This window comes from Chroicocephalus ridibundus, chromosome 1 (genome assembly GCF_963924245.1).
Source record: "Chroicocephalus ridibundus chromosome 1, bChrRid1.1, whole genome shotgun sequence".
NCBI lineage: Eukaryota > Metazoa > Chordata > Aves > Charadriiformes > Laridae > Chroicocephalus > Chroicocephalus ridibundus.
In genome coordinates, this window is record NC_086284.1 from 11821057 (window position 1) to 11834796 (window position 13740).

Sequence of the window (13740 nt, forward strand, 5' to 3'; positions counted from 1 at the left end):
TAGGAAGAGGATGTTGTGATCATCCATCCGGAATGGGAAACGGGGCCAGTATTAATCTCGTTTATTTCTTTAGTGTTGAATATGTGAGTGAATGTTTTCAAAGGATGATTGAACTCTTCTGTGGCACATTAGATGATGGATCGCATGGTGGCGTTCGCGAAGATAAGGGGCGAGAAGGTGCTTGGAAAGGTCCCGTCCCTCTCCCCCCATGGGGGAAGGCCCCTCTGTTGCGGTCAGGGGACCAGCATTGCTGTCCCTCCTTTGTGCAGACGCAGTGCAGGGCTGTGGGCACCCCCCAACCCCCCCACCCCATGCTGTGCTTTAGCTTTCCCCCTCCCAAGTGAACAGCTTGCCCCAGGGACCCTTCCCCGCTGGCCTGCGCTCTGCTGATGTGACACATATTTCGGCTGTGATCATAGAACCATGGGATGGTTTGGGTGGGAAGGGACCTTAAAGGCCACCCAGTGCCACCCCCTGCCCTGGGCAGGGACACCTCCCACCAGCCCAGCTTGCTCCAAGCCCCGGCCAACCTGGCCTTGAACCCCTCCAGGGATGGGGCAGCCACAGCTTCTCTGGGCAACCTGGGCCAGGGGCTCACCGCCCTCACAGCCAAGAATTTCCGCCCGAGATCTCAGCTCAATCTCCCCTCTTGCAGTGGAAAACCCTTCCCCCTCGTCCTATCACAATCTGCGACCCTGGTGAGCCTCCTCTTGCCCCTGTCACTCCTTTTGTCATCCCTCGGGCAGAGGGGACCTCCCTGTACCCCATATGAACCCTCCTGCCAGTTTGGCTCCAGGCTGGGCTGGTGGGTTGGGTTTTTGGGGGGTTGCTGGGCTCGGGAGGCTGCGGGAGGGAGAATGCAGCCAGTCCCCGCTCCTTCCCCCCTGCAGGACCTGTCCCTGCTGGGAAAATGCTTCCAAGTTATGGCAAAAGTGTTCCCAGAAAGGGCTGAGCCCGGACCGGCGCAGTGGGGAGGAGAGAGGTGCTCCCTGGAGTCCAGCCCCAGCAGCGTGTCCCACTCAGAAACAGCCAGGGTGGGTTTTGAGGTGGTGCCGAGTTTTTCCATCGGCTGCGGAAAAAAAAAGTAACTCCTGGAAGAGCTCGCTTGCTCCAGTGTCTGTGAGTTTGCAGCGTCCTTGTCTTGAACAAGGACGTTATTTCTCGTCTTTCTTATGTTTGTGCACTAAGAGGTCGGTGCAGTATTTGCGTTTCAGCAGCGCAAACAGCCATTCCATCCCCAGGCAGGATTTCCTCCCGTCAGGGATTACATCTTTGCGTTCTTTATTTGCATTAAATCTGTTAATGCGGCAATCGGGGGCTGGGGGGCTGGCGAGAGCAATAGCCGAGGTGCGTCGCTGCTTATTGATTAAACTCTTCGAGTGACAGATGGCATTGGTTATTTGTCAGTAGTAGATTATGTTCACTCTATAGAATTCCAGAGGTAAATGTCACACTTTAAAAAAAAAATTTAAAAATATCTTTATTGTCCTAAGGTGAAAAAGTCACACACTTCTTCATAAGCTGTAGCAGTACTGCTAAGGCGTGATTTTTTATTTAACAAATTTTGTGCTGAAACTCTATTCATCTGTTTCTGGCTAACAGGAGGGGATTTTTCCTTGGCTTCTGGAATTGCAGGTTGCATTGAAGGGTTCCCTGGCAGCCTCAGCTCTCATCCCTGCCCTGCAATCGCATCCTGCCGCTGCTCTGCTCGGTCCAGCCCGTGACCTTCTTCATCATCGTCCCGAAGCTTAATGCAGCCCGAAAAGCTGGTCAGGGAGGAGAAAATGGAGCAGAGCAGTGGGAGGACCTAAGCAATGCGAGTGCCGTGGTTTAATGGGTTATTGCTGCCCATGCCGGAGCTGAGCTGGGTCGATTTTTAAACTGCAAGAGGGGAGATTGAGCTGAGATCTCGGGCGGAAATTCTTGGCTGTGAGGGCGGTGAGCCCCTGGCCCAGGTTGCCCAGAGAAGCTGTGGCTGCCCCATCCCTGGAGGGGTTCAAGGCCAGGTTGGCCAGGGCTTGGAGCAAGCTGGGCTGGTGGGAGGTGTCCCTGCCCAGGGCAGGGGGTGGCACTGGGTGGCCTTTAAGGTCCCTTCCATCCTAGACCATTCTGTGAACTAGGGAGATTATATGGTTTAATGGAATTATAGAATTGTCCAGGTTGGAAGGGACCTTTCGGATCATCGAGTCCAACCATCAACCCAACACTGACAAACCCACCGCTAACCCATGTCCCTCAGCACCACGTCTGCCCAGCTTTTAAATACCTCCAGGGTATTTAAATATCTCCTGTTCCAATGCTTGACAACCCTTTTGGTGAAGAAATTGTTCCTAATATCCATCCTAAACTTCCGCTGGCACAACTTGAGGCCGTTTCCTCTTGTCCCATCGCCTGTTTCAGGGAGCTGTAGAGAGGAGAGACCAGAGATGTTGCCTCTCAAGACTTATTAGGGCTTTGCCATAGAAATTATTAAGTGACTCAAACCATTCCCACCCAAACCATTCTGTGATTTTATGAGCAGCCGTGTTCACCCCCGAGCCCGATGCAGAGACAGGGCTGAGCAGCGGCTTGAATTGTCTTCATGGGAAACTTGTGAGTGTTTCACACTTCACGTGCAGCACCGCGTGCCCGCGCTGGTTCGCAGGTGGAAATGTGAGCGCTTTTGCTCGTGGGTCCACACCCAAGGAGAGCAGCGCAGGCAGAGGGACGATGGAGGGAGGCTCGTGCAGGAGAACACTCCATGGTGCTGCCGTGCTGCAGCCCGAGGCTCCAGTCGGAAATCCATGACAAACAGCGGTGTGGGATGGCATTTAGCGGTCCAGCCTGTGGCATGGAGGAGTCCCCGGGCTTTGTCCTGTCTCTCCCAGGTGGCATCGCTTTTCAGAGCCACGCTTTGTATTGAAGCACAGGAAGATGTGCTGCATCCTCCAGGGTTTGTGTCTCCATCATATGTTCACGGGAAACATTGCTCGGGCGCAGTGGGGGAGGCTGTTTATGCTCTGCTCCCTGCCTGCCACCCCCTCGGTACCGTGCTGGCTTCTTGGGCACAGCCTTTCCCCTAAACGTAGCTGCAGAAAGAATCCAGCCTCGCTGAGGATGTGCGTCGTGTCCGTAGGCTTCCCCTGTGTTCTTCGGGCAGTCGGTCTGCTCCAGAAGGTCTCGGGGTTCTCTCTGCAGAATTCCCGTCACGTCCCGTGAGGGCATTTCTGTGAGGCTGGGTGCTGGGCTGCTTTAGAATTAATCATAAAATGGTCCAGGTTGGAAGGGGCCTTGCAGATCATCGAGTCCAACCATCAACCCAACACTGACAAACCCACCACTAACCCATGTCCCTCAGCACCACGTCTGCCCGGCTTGTAAATCCCTCCAGGGATGGTGACTCCACCACTGCCCTGGGCAGCCTGGTCCAATGCTTGACAACCCTTTCAGTGTAAAAAGTTTTCCTCATATCCATCCTAAACCTCCCCTGGCGCAACTTGAGGCCGTTTCCTTTTGTCCCATGGCCTGTTCCTTGGGAGAAGAGACCGACCCCCCTGGCTACCCCCTCCTTTCAGGGAGCTGTAGAGAGTGAGAAGGTCTCCCCTCAGCCTCCTTTTCTCCAGGCTGAACACCCCCAGCTCCCTCAGCCGCTCCTCACCAGACTTGTGCTCCAGACCCCTCACCAGCTCCGTTACCTCTCGTTCTCGTGCTGGCTTGTGTGTATTCCTCCTTTCTGGCGCTCACTTGACCGGAGCAATCCCTTCCAGCCGCAGACGGCAGCAGCCCACTTGTGTCACTCCAGAAATCAGTTTTCTGCCAGGGGGGGTGGCCCCGTTAGAATAACCCGCTTCCAGCCTGATTTCGCCCACAGCAGGGTGGGAGCTACAGAGAAACTGTGTCCAATTTTGGGCCCCTCACCACAAAAAAGACGTTGAGGTGCTGGAGCGTGTCCAGAGAAGGGCACCGGAGCTGGTGAGGGGTCTGGAGCACAAGTCTGGTGAGGAGCGGCTGAGGGAGCTGGGGGTGTTCAGCCTGGAGAAAAGGAGGCTGAGGGGAGACCTTCTCGCTCTCTGCAACCCCCTGAAAGGAGGGGGTAGCCAGTGGGAGTCGGTCTCTTCTGCCAAGGAACAGGCCATGGGACAGGAGGAAATGGCCTCAAGTTGTGCCAGGGGAGGTTTAGGATGGATATTGGGAAAAACTTTTATACTAGAAAGGGTTATTAAGCATTGGAAGTGGTTGAGGCACCATCCCTGGAGGTTTTTAAAAGACGGGTAGACATAGTGCTTAGATATATAGTTTAAATTAGTGATGGTTTTTGTCAGTGTTGGGTTGATGGTTGGACTCGATGATCTGACAGGTCCCTTCCAAGCTTCACCATTCTATGATTCTATAAACCAGAGCTGGGTGGTGACCAAAAGGAGTCACAGGATGGAGCCTGGTGCCGTGACTGGGGTCGGACTCTGGGACTTCGACCCGGTAACGATGAGCTCCGTGTGATGTAGCCCTTAGGATGCAGTCACAGGAGTCGGAGCATATGCATCCGTCACCTGCTGCTGGAGGGGAACCGACCTCTGAAAGCCTCACATCTTTTCCCTGTTAATGGCACATGTCAGCTGTTCTTTGCTTAAAAAATAATTACATCAGAAAACCAAGATCCGATGCAAGGCTTTTTCCTAATGGCAGGTTTAATGCCCCTACAATTGGAACACCTCTATTCTTCTGTTGTGCGGTTTGAGCCTGGCTTGGGGCCGTCTTCTGCTTTTTGCAGGCTGCTCTCTCCGGTTCGCGCCTGCCCGTGGGGCACAGGGCGGAATGTCCCTTAGAGTGGGGCTGCACCTGCCTTTACGCGATGCTTCACCTAAAGCCTTCAACCAGGAGTCCTTCGTTTTGGTCAGATCCTTACGTCTGTGCGTGTGTATCTGCATTCTTCTTGATAGTAACGGAATTCTCTGTCTGCGGCTCGTACCTGAGCTCTTAGGGAATCCCTGCATCGGTTACCTGGCAGCTCCCGTATGCGAAAGTGCTGCTCTAGCCTGTCTGTGCCTGATGGAGATATTCTTACAGTCCCCGCCATCCTTCTCCCTTTGCCGGGAAATCCCAACTGTATCATTTATTGGAGATGCATGGGAATGTGAAAACGTATTTCCAGCCCACCTTCCCCCAAATACTGAATGGTATCAAATACAGCATTTTTTTTCTCCCGATTTAAACGTCCTCCTTTGCCACTTTTTCATCTTCGCTTCGTCGCATTTTGCATACCTGCGATAACCTTTAGTTTCTGCATCTTATGACCTGACTGCAGTAAGAGATTCCTGGGCAGCAATTTGGGGATGAGTTAAGGCAAACGGCTTGTGTCCCTCTACCCGATGTCAACTGGGGCATCAAGAGATTTGGGGATACGATAAATACTGGTCCTGCCTCTGCTGCGAGAGTCCTCATCCCTCCAAATGATGGAAGTAAATTTTTATATTTTTTTAGCTTTTATTAGAGGTTTTGACAAGAGACCCGACACCAGCTATTTCTCAGCAGCCTGAGAGCTGCCTGTAGACCTCCTCTCACAAGGTGAAGTCTCTGTTCCTCTTGTACTTTACCTGATTGTTGAGTTTCATGGGGAAAAGAGATCGGAGTCTTACGCTGCTCGGTGCACGCTTCCTGTTTCACGTGCTGGGATTTCTCCCCAAACTGAGAGAGCAGGAGTGCTGAGTGGAGCAGGGGGTGCATCCGAGCTAGAAATGAACTTACTAATTTACTGCTGGGGAACAGAGTGCTTGTATTTTAATCCCTTCCATTTGAAGGAAGCACTGCTGTGCCTTTACAGAGTTCCTTACGGAGTTCATTCTCTCTTTTCTGCCCGTTGGGGCTTTTACCGTAGTTCAGGATACCCACTAGGAGACTTCAAGCGTGGCCTTTCAGAGCCTTAACTTCTCTCTGAATTGGTTCATGAAAATTTCAAATTGAAAACACCGGTTGGGCAATTCTCCCTCGCGTTGGGCAAAGCTGATGCCTACACCTAAGCATTACGAAAAGCGTGGGTCTTAATATATTGGCAAAGCCTTCAAAGGCTTGTGCAAATGAAAAGCATGGGAAGTGAGAACCTAAAATTTGCTTTGTGAGTGTCATTTTGAGGAAGGGGTTGACTTTGCGGGGGGGAAATCATGTTTGTTAATTGTATTTTAAGGTAGCAAAGATGAATTTAAGGCCCTGGGGGACTCTTATCTACATTTTAATGCTGGGAAGGAAGTACTTATTAAAATTAATAGAGTAATGTCAAAATTTTGTTGGTAGAGATCCATTTCAAAGTTGGTGTAATCAAGTTTTTAAAGTCTCTGAATAAGATAGAAAGGCTTTTCGGAGAAACTCCTTGCAGCGAGAGCACCACGGTCGTCTCGTTGCTTCTCGGTTCATGAGAGTCAATGTGGCGTCGTAACTGGAGACAAGGAGCTGAAGGACTTTGCGTTGGATGAAAGAGACGGTTTCTTGGGAACGCAATGGAAATCACCACAGCCAGGCCAGGCACTGATGTTCACGTCCCTGATTGTCCCGAAACGAGAGGTGTCGGGAAACCTGCAGCCCCGGTGGGATTTTGTGCAGAATCCACTTGTGTAAGGTCCTCTGCGAGGCACAGAAAGAAGGGACCCCAGCAGGAGTGGCCATTGATGGCTTCTCCTGCAGGAGACCCACTGCCAGCCCTGTGCCGAGGCCACCGGCTGCCAGGGATGGAGGGGGAGAGGACCAGTCCATGGCAGGGTGACCCTGCACAGCATCACTTGCTTCTGTGCTCCACTTCACTCCCTCCCAAACACACCCAATGTTAGTTTGCCTGTGGTAGGTTATGATTCTATGATTCTATGGCATTTCACTTGTCTTAAAGTATTTAAAAATTCCTATATGAAAGAAAGCTATTAAGAAAGAACGAAAGACAGTAAACTTCTTTAAAATATCTGGTCGTTCTTTTCCACATCCTCTTCTTTTGGAAAACGACAGGGTGCAATTCCCATCTGTTTTAATCTCTCCGCACCGCTGTGACTTCCCGCTGCTGGGACACCCCTCCGCGCCGAGCTCAGCGTCGGCCTGACCTACAAGAAGCTCCTTTTGGGGAGTCACGCTCGTGGTCCCCAGGCCACCCCACCCATCAGGCAGGGACGGCTGCGAGGGACTGGCAGCAAGGACCCACCAAAGGGTTTTTGTGGTGAACGTGGGTGCTGCTGCAGGGACAGCCCCTCTCCTGGGTGCCCTGTTGAGGTGTCCTCCAGACTGGGTGCAGGGCGGAGGAGGGATGTTGCATCCATTTGGGGGAAAATAGCATTTCAGACCCTTTTTAGAGTAACCGTGAGGGTGCATTACAGCACGTTGTCGGCAGTTCCTCTGAAGAAGGGTCCTTGGGTGGCTGTCACCTGCTGGCAGCCTCTGTACCCAGAGGTGACCTGGCTGTCCCCAGCCCGGCAAACCCCCTCTGTGCCCTCAGGGCTGGCAGCGAGGGGCGGGGGCAGGTTGTGTACGTACATTTCTGTGTTTAAAAACCCTCTGTTCCTGCTTCAGGTGAAGCAAAGAGGTTTCCTGGTTGTGCCTGTAACGGCCCTTTCGCTTCCCCCGAAGCTGCCAACCTCAATTGTCCTGTTGGTCTTGTCCACCTGAGTGCCATCGCATGGAGCCGGTCAAGTGGAGGTGCTGGAGCTGGCACAGCGTTTGCTCTCGGCCAAGCACCCCTTCACGTGCTCACGCTTCTCTTGAAACGTTTACTTGAAGCCTGGTGTAAAAGCCCCTGGGACTTCATGTGTTTCAGAGGAGCTCGTGCTGGGAAGCGGTGGTGGGTCTCTGGTGGTGCCGGTGCTGAGCACGCCCCGCGTTTCCCTCTGCTGCGGGTAGACCTCCATGGGAAATTGGCATGTCTAGGACAAAACTGCTGTTCTGGTGGCAAAAAAAAGTCAGTACTGTGTGAAGTGTAGGTGCAAGGTTGTGCCTGGGGGTTTGCAACATATGGGGTCACAGAATCACAGAATGGTTTGGGTGGGAAGGGGCCTTTAAAGGCCACCCAGTGCCACCCCCTGCCCTGGGCAGGGACACCTCCCACCAGCCCAGCTTGCTCCAAGCCCCGGCCAACCTGGCCTTGAACCCCTCCAGGGATGGGGCAGCCACAGCTTCTCTGGGCAACCTGGGCCAGGGGCTCACCGCCCTCACAGCCGAGAATTTCTGCCCGAGATCTCAGCCCAATCTCCCCTCTTGCAGTGGAAAACCAGCAGATACTGAACGTTCAGTCGGAGCTCGCTTGCCTAAGCTGCTTTGTCTCATTTTTAGCTTTCTCGGTACATGTTTGAGGATTTCCTAGTTAGTAAACAGTAAAAAAAATTCTGTGAGAATCATGTTTTTGGGTTTTGGCTAGCACTTAAACCCCCACTTAGTTGCTTTCATTCTCTCGCATGCATCCACGCTTCTTTTTTTAAGTAGCTGTGTTTTGCTAACTGTTGAAAAGGGGGGTTTCCACATTGAGTTGTGATTCTGACGGAAAGTTTTGCAGCTTGACAATTTGACACTTGATCAGCCCCGTCTCTATGTTCACAGTTGTATTTTTTCAAGTTATTTTCTACTTAGCTCTTATATCTTTATATTTGATGTTATCTGTATTGTCCTGAAAGAGCCCAGCTCTTCTGGAGGTTCCTTTTTTCCCCCTTCAGTATCGATGTAGCTCATCTTTTCCCATTGTGAAACCCGGGCCACAATTCCTTCTAACACTGTCTCAAGTTCTCCTGTCCAGCTCTGGTGCGGGCGAAGCATCACGAAGTTAATCGTCATGTTCTTTTGAATTCAGTGGTATCTCTGGTCTCTTCCAGTAACTCGTCACAACCACCTGAAGGACTTCATGCTGGTGGTGTCCATCGTCATCGGCGTGGGTGGCTGCTGGTTTGCCTACATCCAGAATCGCTACTCAAAGGAGCACATGAAGAAGATGATGAAAGACCTGGAGGGGCTCCACAGAGCGGAACAGTCTCTCCATGACCTTCAAGAACGGTAGGTTTTATGCGTCCACCCAGTTGGAGCATCCAATTGTCGATCTTTCCTGCAAGGTTATTCCCCATTTAGGTTTCAGGAAGGATTTTCTTTTTAGCCATGGTGCTTCTGTGCGGCAGTCCCCTGGTGCTGTGTACCTGGGGCAGCACCTTCCTGAGGGACCGTAGCAGACCCACCAGCCCGTCTTACCAGCTCCAACGGGTGCCTGGCTCCTCAGCAGGCCACAGCGAAGGTGTCTGCCTGCTCTTTGCTGGTGATGCGCTCGTTATTTGTACTTGTGGTGGTGGGTGGTAAAAACGCCACCGCATTAACTACAATCCTGAAACATGGCTGTGAAGCCACTTGAGCAAAGTGACAGTGTGTGACACCAGCATCTCCCGCTCCGAGGTGGGCTCCAGTGCACGCTGACGCTGTCGAGTGCGGCCGTATGTGCTCGCGCGCAGTTTTGTTTCCTTTCTGCCCTCTTTTTATCTTGTGTTGTGTCTGTTTAGTTCCTGCTCTGCTCCATTAGCGGGTCAAAAAAATAGTTTCTGAGTTTCTGGGAAGACCTGACTGTGTTTCGTTTTGCTGCTTTTGGCGTGGGAGAGCTCCTCTCCCCGCACTCAGAACTTCAGTGCTTCCAGGAGCAGAACATCCAAGGGAGCGGGATGGATGGGAGCGCTCCTCTGTCCTCGGTCACTCTGCCTCCTGAGTGCCTTGTTTTATCTCAAATAGCTTCTTCCTATTTACTTACCACACTTCGTTGTACAAGAGCAGTGAAACGTACGGCGGTTTCTCCTGATCTGACTCATACTGAAAGTGTACCAGGGTCCCCAACCCCGACGTGACGGTGTGAATCTGTACCTAGAGGGGAAGACGAGCCTCTGGAAGGAGTGTGAGGTGCTCCAGCTCACCCAGAATTGTCATCCGGGCTGATCAGGCTGTTTCCCCCTGGCTTTTGATGGGGAAAAAGCATGCTGAAGGAGGAATTCCGCTTCCCTTCTTGAACTCTTTGGGCTATATATAAAAATCCGTGCTGCCCCACACGGTGACACCTAAACCCAGGCGTGTTGCCTGGGAAGAATGAAAAAAAAAAATCATTTTGGAGTATTACATGTGAATGGTTGAACTCTGGGCACTTGGGCAAAACACTGTAGCTTCAGGAACGTGACCTCTACTCACAGAAGAGATTGTGGTGGTTCCAGTAAAACTGCTCCTCGGAGAACGGGCTGCAAAAGAGCTCCTCTGTGAACATGGGACTCTTCTAGGAAGGAAAAGAGGATTCAAGACTGTTTATGACAAACCAGTGGGGCTTTTTGGCAAGAAGATATTTTTAAGGGCAGATTTAGCAAATAACAGAGCACAATAGTCTTGGGCTGCAACTATTTTTCATTAGTTTTAAGTGTAATTTTGGAGGATAAGCCTTGATTTGGCTGCCATACAAGCGATCCCCCTGGCTTTTTGGACAGCGGAGCCCGTCCCCAGGAACACGTGCTCACGGCTGGTGCTCGGAGCTGCTGCACAGACACCAGGATCCCAAGGAGGTCAATCTACCGTGGAGACTTCTGCGAGCACCGAGTCCTGGGAAACCCTATGACGTACCCCCAAGCCTGCAGCCTGAGTTCTTGCCTGCATGCCCATGACAGCCTTCAGGGAATTGTCCCGCACGTGAGCGTTGCTTGAAAGCCTTTCTTCTTGGAGCGTGATGGCATCGGTTGGTCTCTATGTGGAGGGCAAACACTTGAGAGAGTACCAAGGTGATGGTGCCAAACTGGGCAGGCTCCCCTGGCAGTAGTGCGGATACGTGACCTACGTTCTTCTTGGCATGGAGATAAAGTACATTTCCTCTCTGCTTACCACAGAGCCGTCTCCAATCCACAGCTGGTTTCACAAAGCTTTCTGTAATTTTACATTGCAGGTTGGACGTAGCCCAAAGAAAAAGAGTTTGTTTTTTTTCTATAGCCAGAAGAAGAGGGGAATTCCTTCTCAGCGTCCATCTCCTGGAGCAGCAGAGCTGCGGCCAGGGCAGGAGGTCTCTGCTGGGTGTCACTGACAAGCAGGTCATGCCAGAGGTCCAAACGACGGCTGCTGTGAATGTGCCGCGTGGGGAACGACCTTGGGATCTGCTGCCGAGGGCAGAGCCACGTAAACAAGTAGATGTTCAACTAATGCTCTAAAGCCACATAGGAAGAAACCCAAAACCGCGTATACTAAGCATAGCTTGAGTCTTAAGCCGGAGCAGCTTGTGATGTTCTGCAGGGTGTGCAGCTGGGAGGCCTTGTCCTCTGCAGAGGGCACTGAGCTGGAGCTCAAGAAGTGGGAGATGAATTAATTCCTGGTGCTTGGTGGGGCGTCTTGGCAGAAGATTGATCTCATTCTCTTCTGAAGTGGGGAATTCGCCTTCGCTGCTTCATCCTCGAGCCCCAGCAAGTGTCTGGCTGTGGTCCTCTGCCGCTATAGAAATAGCAAAAAACTGCCAACAGCACCAGTTCCCAGGGACTTGTTCTGAAGTTTCTGCTCAGAAACTTATTTTCTAGAAGGGTCTCTCTAGAGCTTGAAGTAACCTCCCTCCTGGCTCATTGAAACTCAGTGCTGAACCTCCACAGCCTCCAGAAGGCATCTGATGCCTTTCCAGTTGCCTAGCAGCTGCTAGCGCTGGTGTTTGATGAACAACTCTGATATGCTCTTGAAGAGTTGGGAAGGGAAGAGTGACACAAAAAACCACTTTTTGTTCATCTTCAGAATACTTTTTGAGAACATCTTTCAACAGTGGCACTTCCCACTCAGTTAAATGACCCATCAAGATAAAAAAGTTCACGTCTTGGCACATCCTACTGATGACTGAGGGTCTGTATTGAAGATCTGCTGACTGTGTTGAAGATCTGCTCCTGGATTGTGAAGCCCCCGGCTGGGCCTCGGTTTCTTGCCCTTGTTTCAAGTGCAGCTCTGAAGACACTTTGTCGTCTCGTGGAGCTCAGTGCACGGGAAGCCAGTGTGGCTGAACGGGCTGGATTTGAACGGGAATGCACAGACGGAGCGTGGTCTTGTCCATAGCCAACATAAGGAAATACAGGCTCTGCTGTCAGGGAAAAAACGTTAGTAAGGGAAAATACGATGTTAGAGTGCCTTGGAGAATTAATTTAAGGATAAAATTCCTTCCCATTCTGCGTCATAGGATAGGGGAATTTCTCCTTTAAACAGAGGTATTTTGGTGGTTTGGGATTCCCTAGTATGGAAGAGCTTTAGCTCTGGTGCGCAGGGCAGAGAGCGTGGGTTTATCTGAAAACTTGGAATGTCTTGGCAAGAGTCTCTTTAAATTGGGAAGAAAAACACTTGAGTTTCTTAACAGAGCTGTAAATTGAAAATGAGCCTTTTCCAAGAAGAGAGCCAACAGCCTGGCTGAGGAGAGTCCAGCCCCTCCAGTCCGTGTCGTGTTGCCATGGGCGTGCCGAGGAGGAGCCTGAGGAAGAGGAGTCCTTGTCTGGGACCCAGAAGGCAGTGATGGGTCCCGTCACTGAACGCACAGCCACGTGCTGTCCTGCGATCCGAGGCGGGATGATGGACACCTCTGCGTGTGCCGCAGGGGAGCGGCTGAGGGTCAGCTTCTCCCTTTCTCCTCAGCCCCAGCTGGTGTGGGGTGAGCGGGAGCCGCTCAGGAGCCCAGGAGTGCCCTTCCGAGATGTCATTTATTTTATTGATGTCATTATTTGTCATTTGCAGCCCAGGTGCAGCACACCCAGAGCCAGGCCTCACTGTCCCCTCTCCCCTGTCTCCCCACGCGTTGCTCTGTTGGTTTGCTCTGCAGTTTGAATGTTGACGGTCTTGAGTGGGAGGAGATTTTATGACCTTGAAATATTCACTTCTGGCTAAGGTGATTTCCACTTGGGGTTCTGGGATGGGTTTGGTTTTGGGTTTTTTTCATTGTATGGAGAGCTTTGTGTGGTCACTGAAAATCTATCCACTGTAAGCGGATACTGGTGTTGCTGGTTAAACTGGTGCCTCGCTAACCTCACAAACGGTGCTGGTACCATCGGTGTAGGTTGGCACCTTATTTGAGGTCCCACGGATGCAGAGAAGCTGCCCGGGTAGGGCATGGAGTGCCCACAGGGGAAGGGGCTGGTTTGGGTGCGGAGCAGACAGAGCTTTGCTGCTCCTGGCAGAAAACAGGAGTTTCCTCAGTTTGGTCTGGGTTACAAATAGCGTTGCCGCTCATACGGTGTGGGTTTGTCCAACTTGTATGGATTTGTCTCAAACTGTGATAACTTTTGGAAGAGAAGTTCATGTTTAAAAGATGGGACTTAGGTCAATGCACCTGGTTTCTGATGGTGTAAGCCACAGATTGAACACATTGTGTTCAATCCAGTAGCTGAAGTACGCCTTCTGGAAGCTCATCATGTCTTGATTTGAGGTTCTCCAAAGATGGATGTCCCACATTCCTCAGAAATTTGCTCCAGATTTTCTTTGTTGCCACCATTTAAAAAAAAAAAGAACCAACCTAAAAGGTATTTTTTGTTTGAACCGTGAGGCTGGTTTTTGCAGGAAGCCCTTTAATACTCTTATGTCTTTCATTGGTGGTACTTGTGCAACGTGGGTTTTCAGAACCTCCATTAGGAAGTGAACCCCTTCATTGCATTTTGGCATTGCATTCAGCAAACCAAATATTTGCCAAATATTTGCCCTTAAACTTGGCAATTGCCCTGCCTCCAGAATCACAGACCAGTGGGGGTTGGAAGGGACCTCTGGAGACCATCCAGTCCCACCCCCTGCCAGAGCAGG

The 13740-nt window shown here is 51.5% G+C and overlaps 1 protein-coding gene across 10 annotated transcripts in view; it reads left to right on the forward strand.

Annotated features, from left to right (window-relative positions):
• Positions 1–13740, forward strand: part of STIM1 (stromal interaction molecule 1) — a 111239-nt gene that overhangs the window by 70563 nt on the left and 26936 nt on the right. For all 10 annotated transcript variants that reach the window (XM_063328460.1, XM_063328465.1, XM_063328535.1 and 7 more), the window contains one exon: positions 8808–8985. In XM_063328460.1, coding sequence (XP_063184530.1) covers positions 8808–8985 — 178 coding nt within the window. The remainder of the gene's footprint in view (positions 1–8807; positions 8986–13740) is intronic.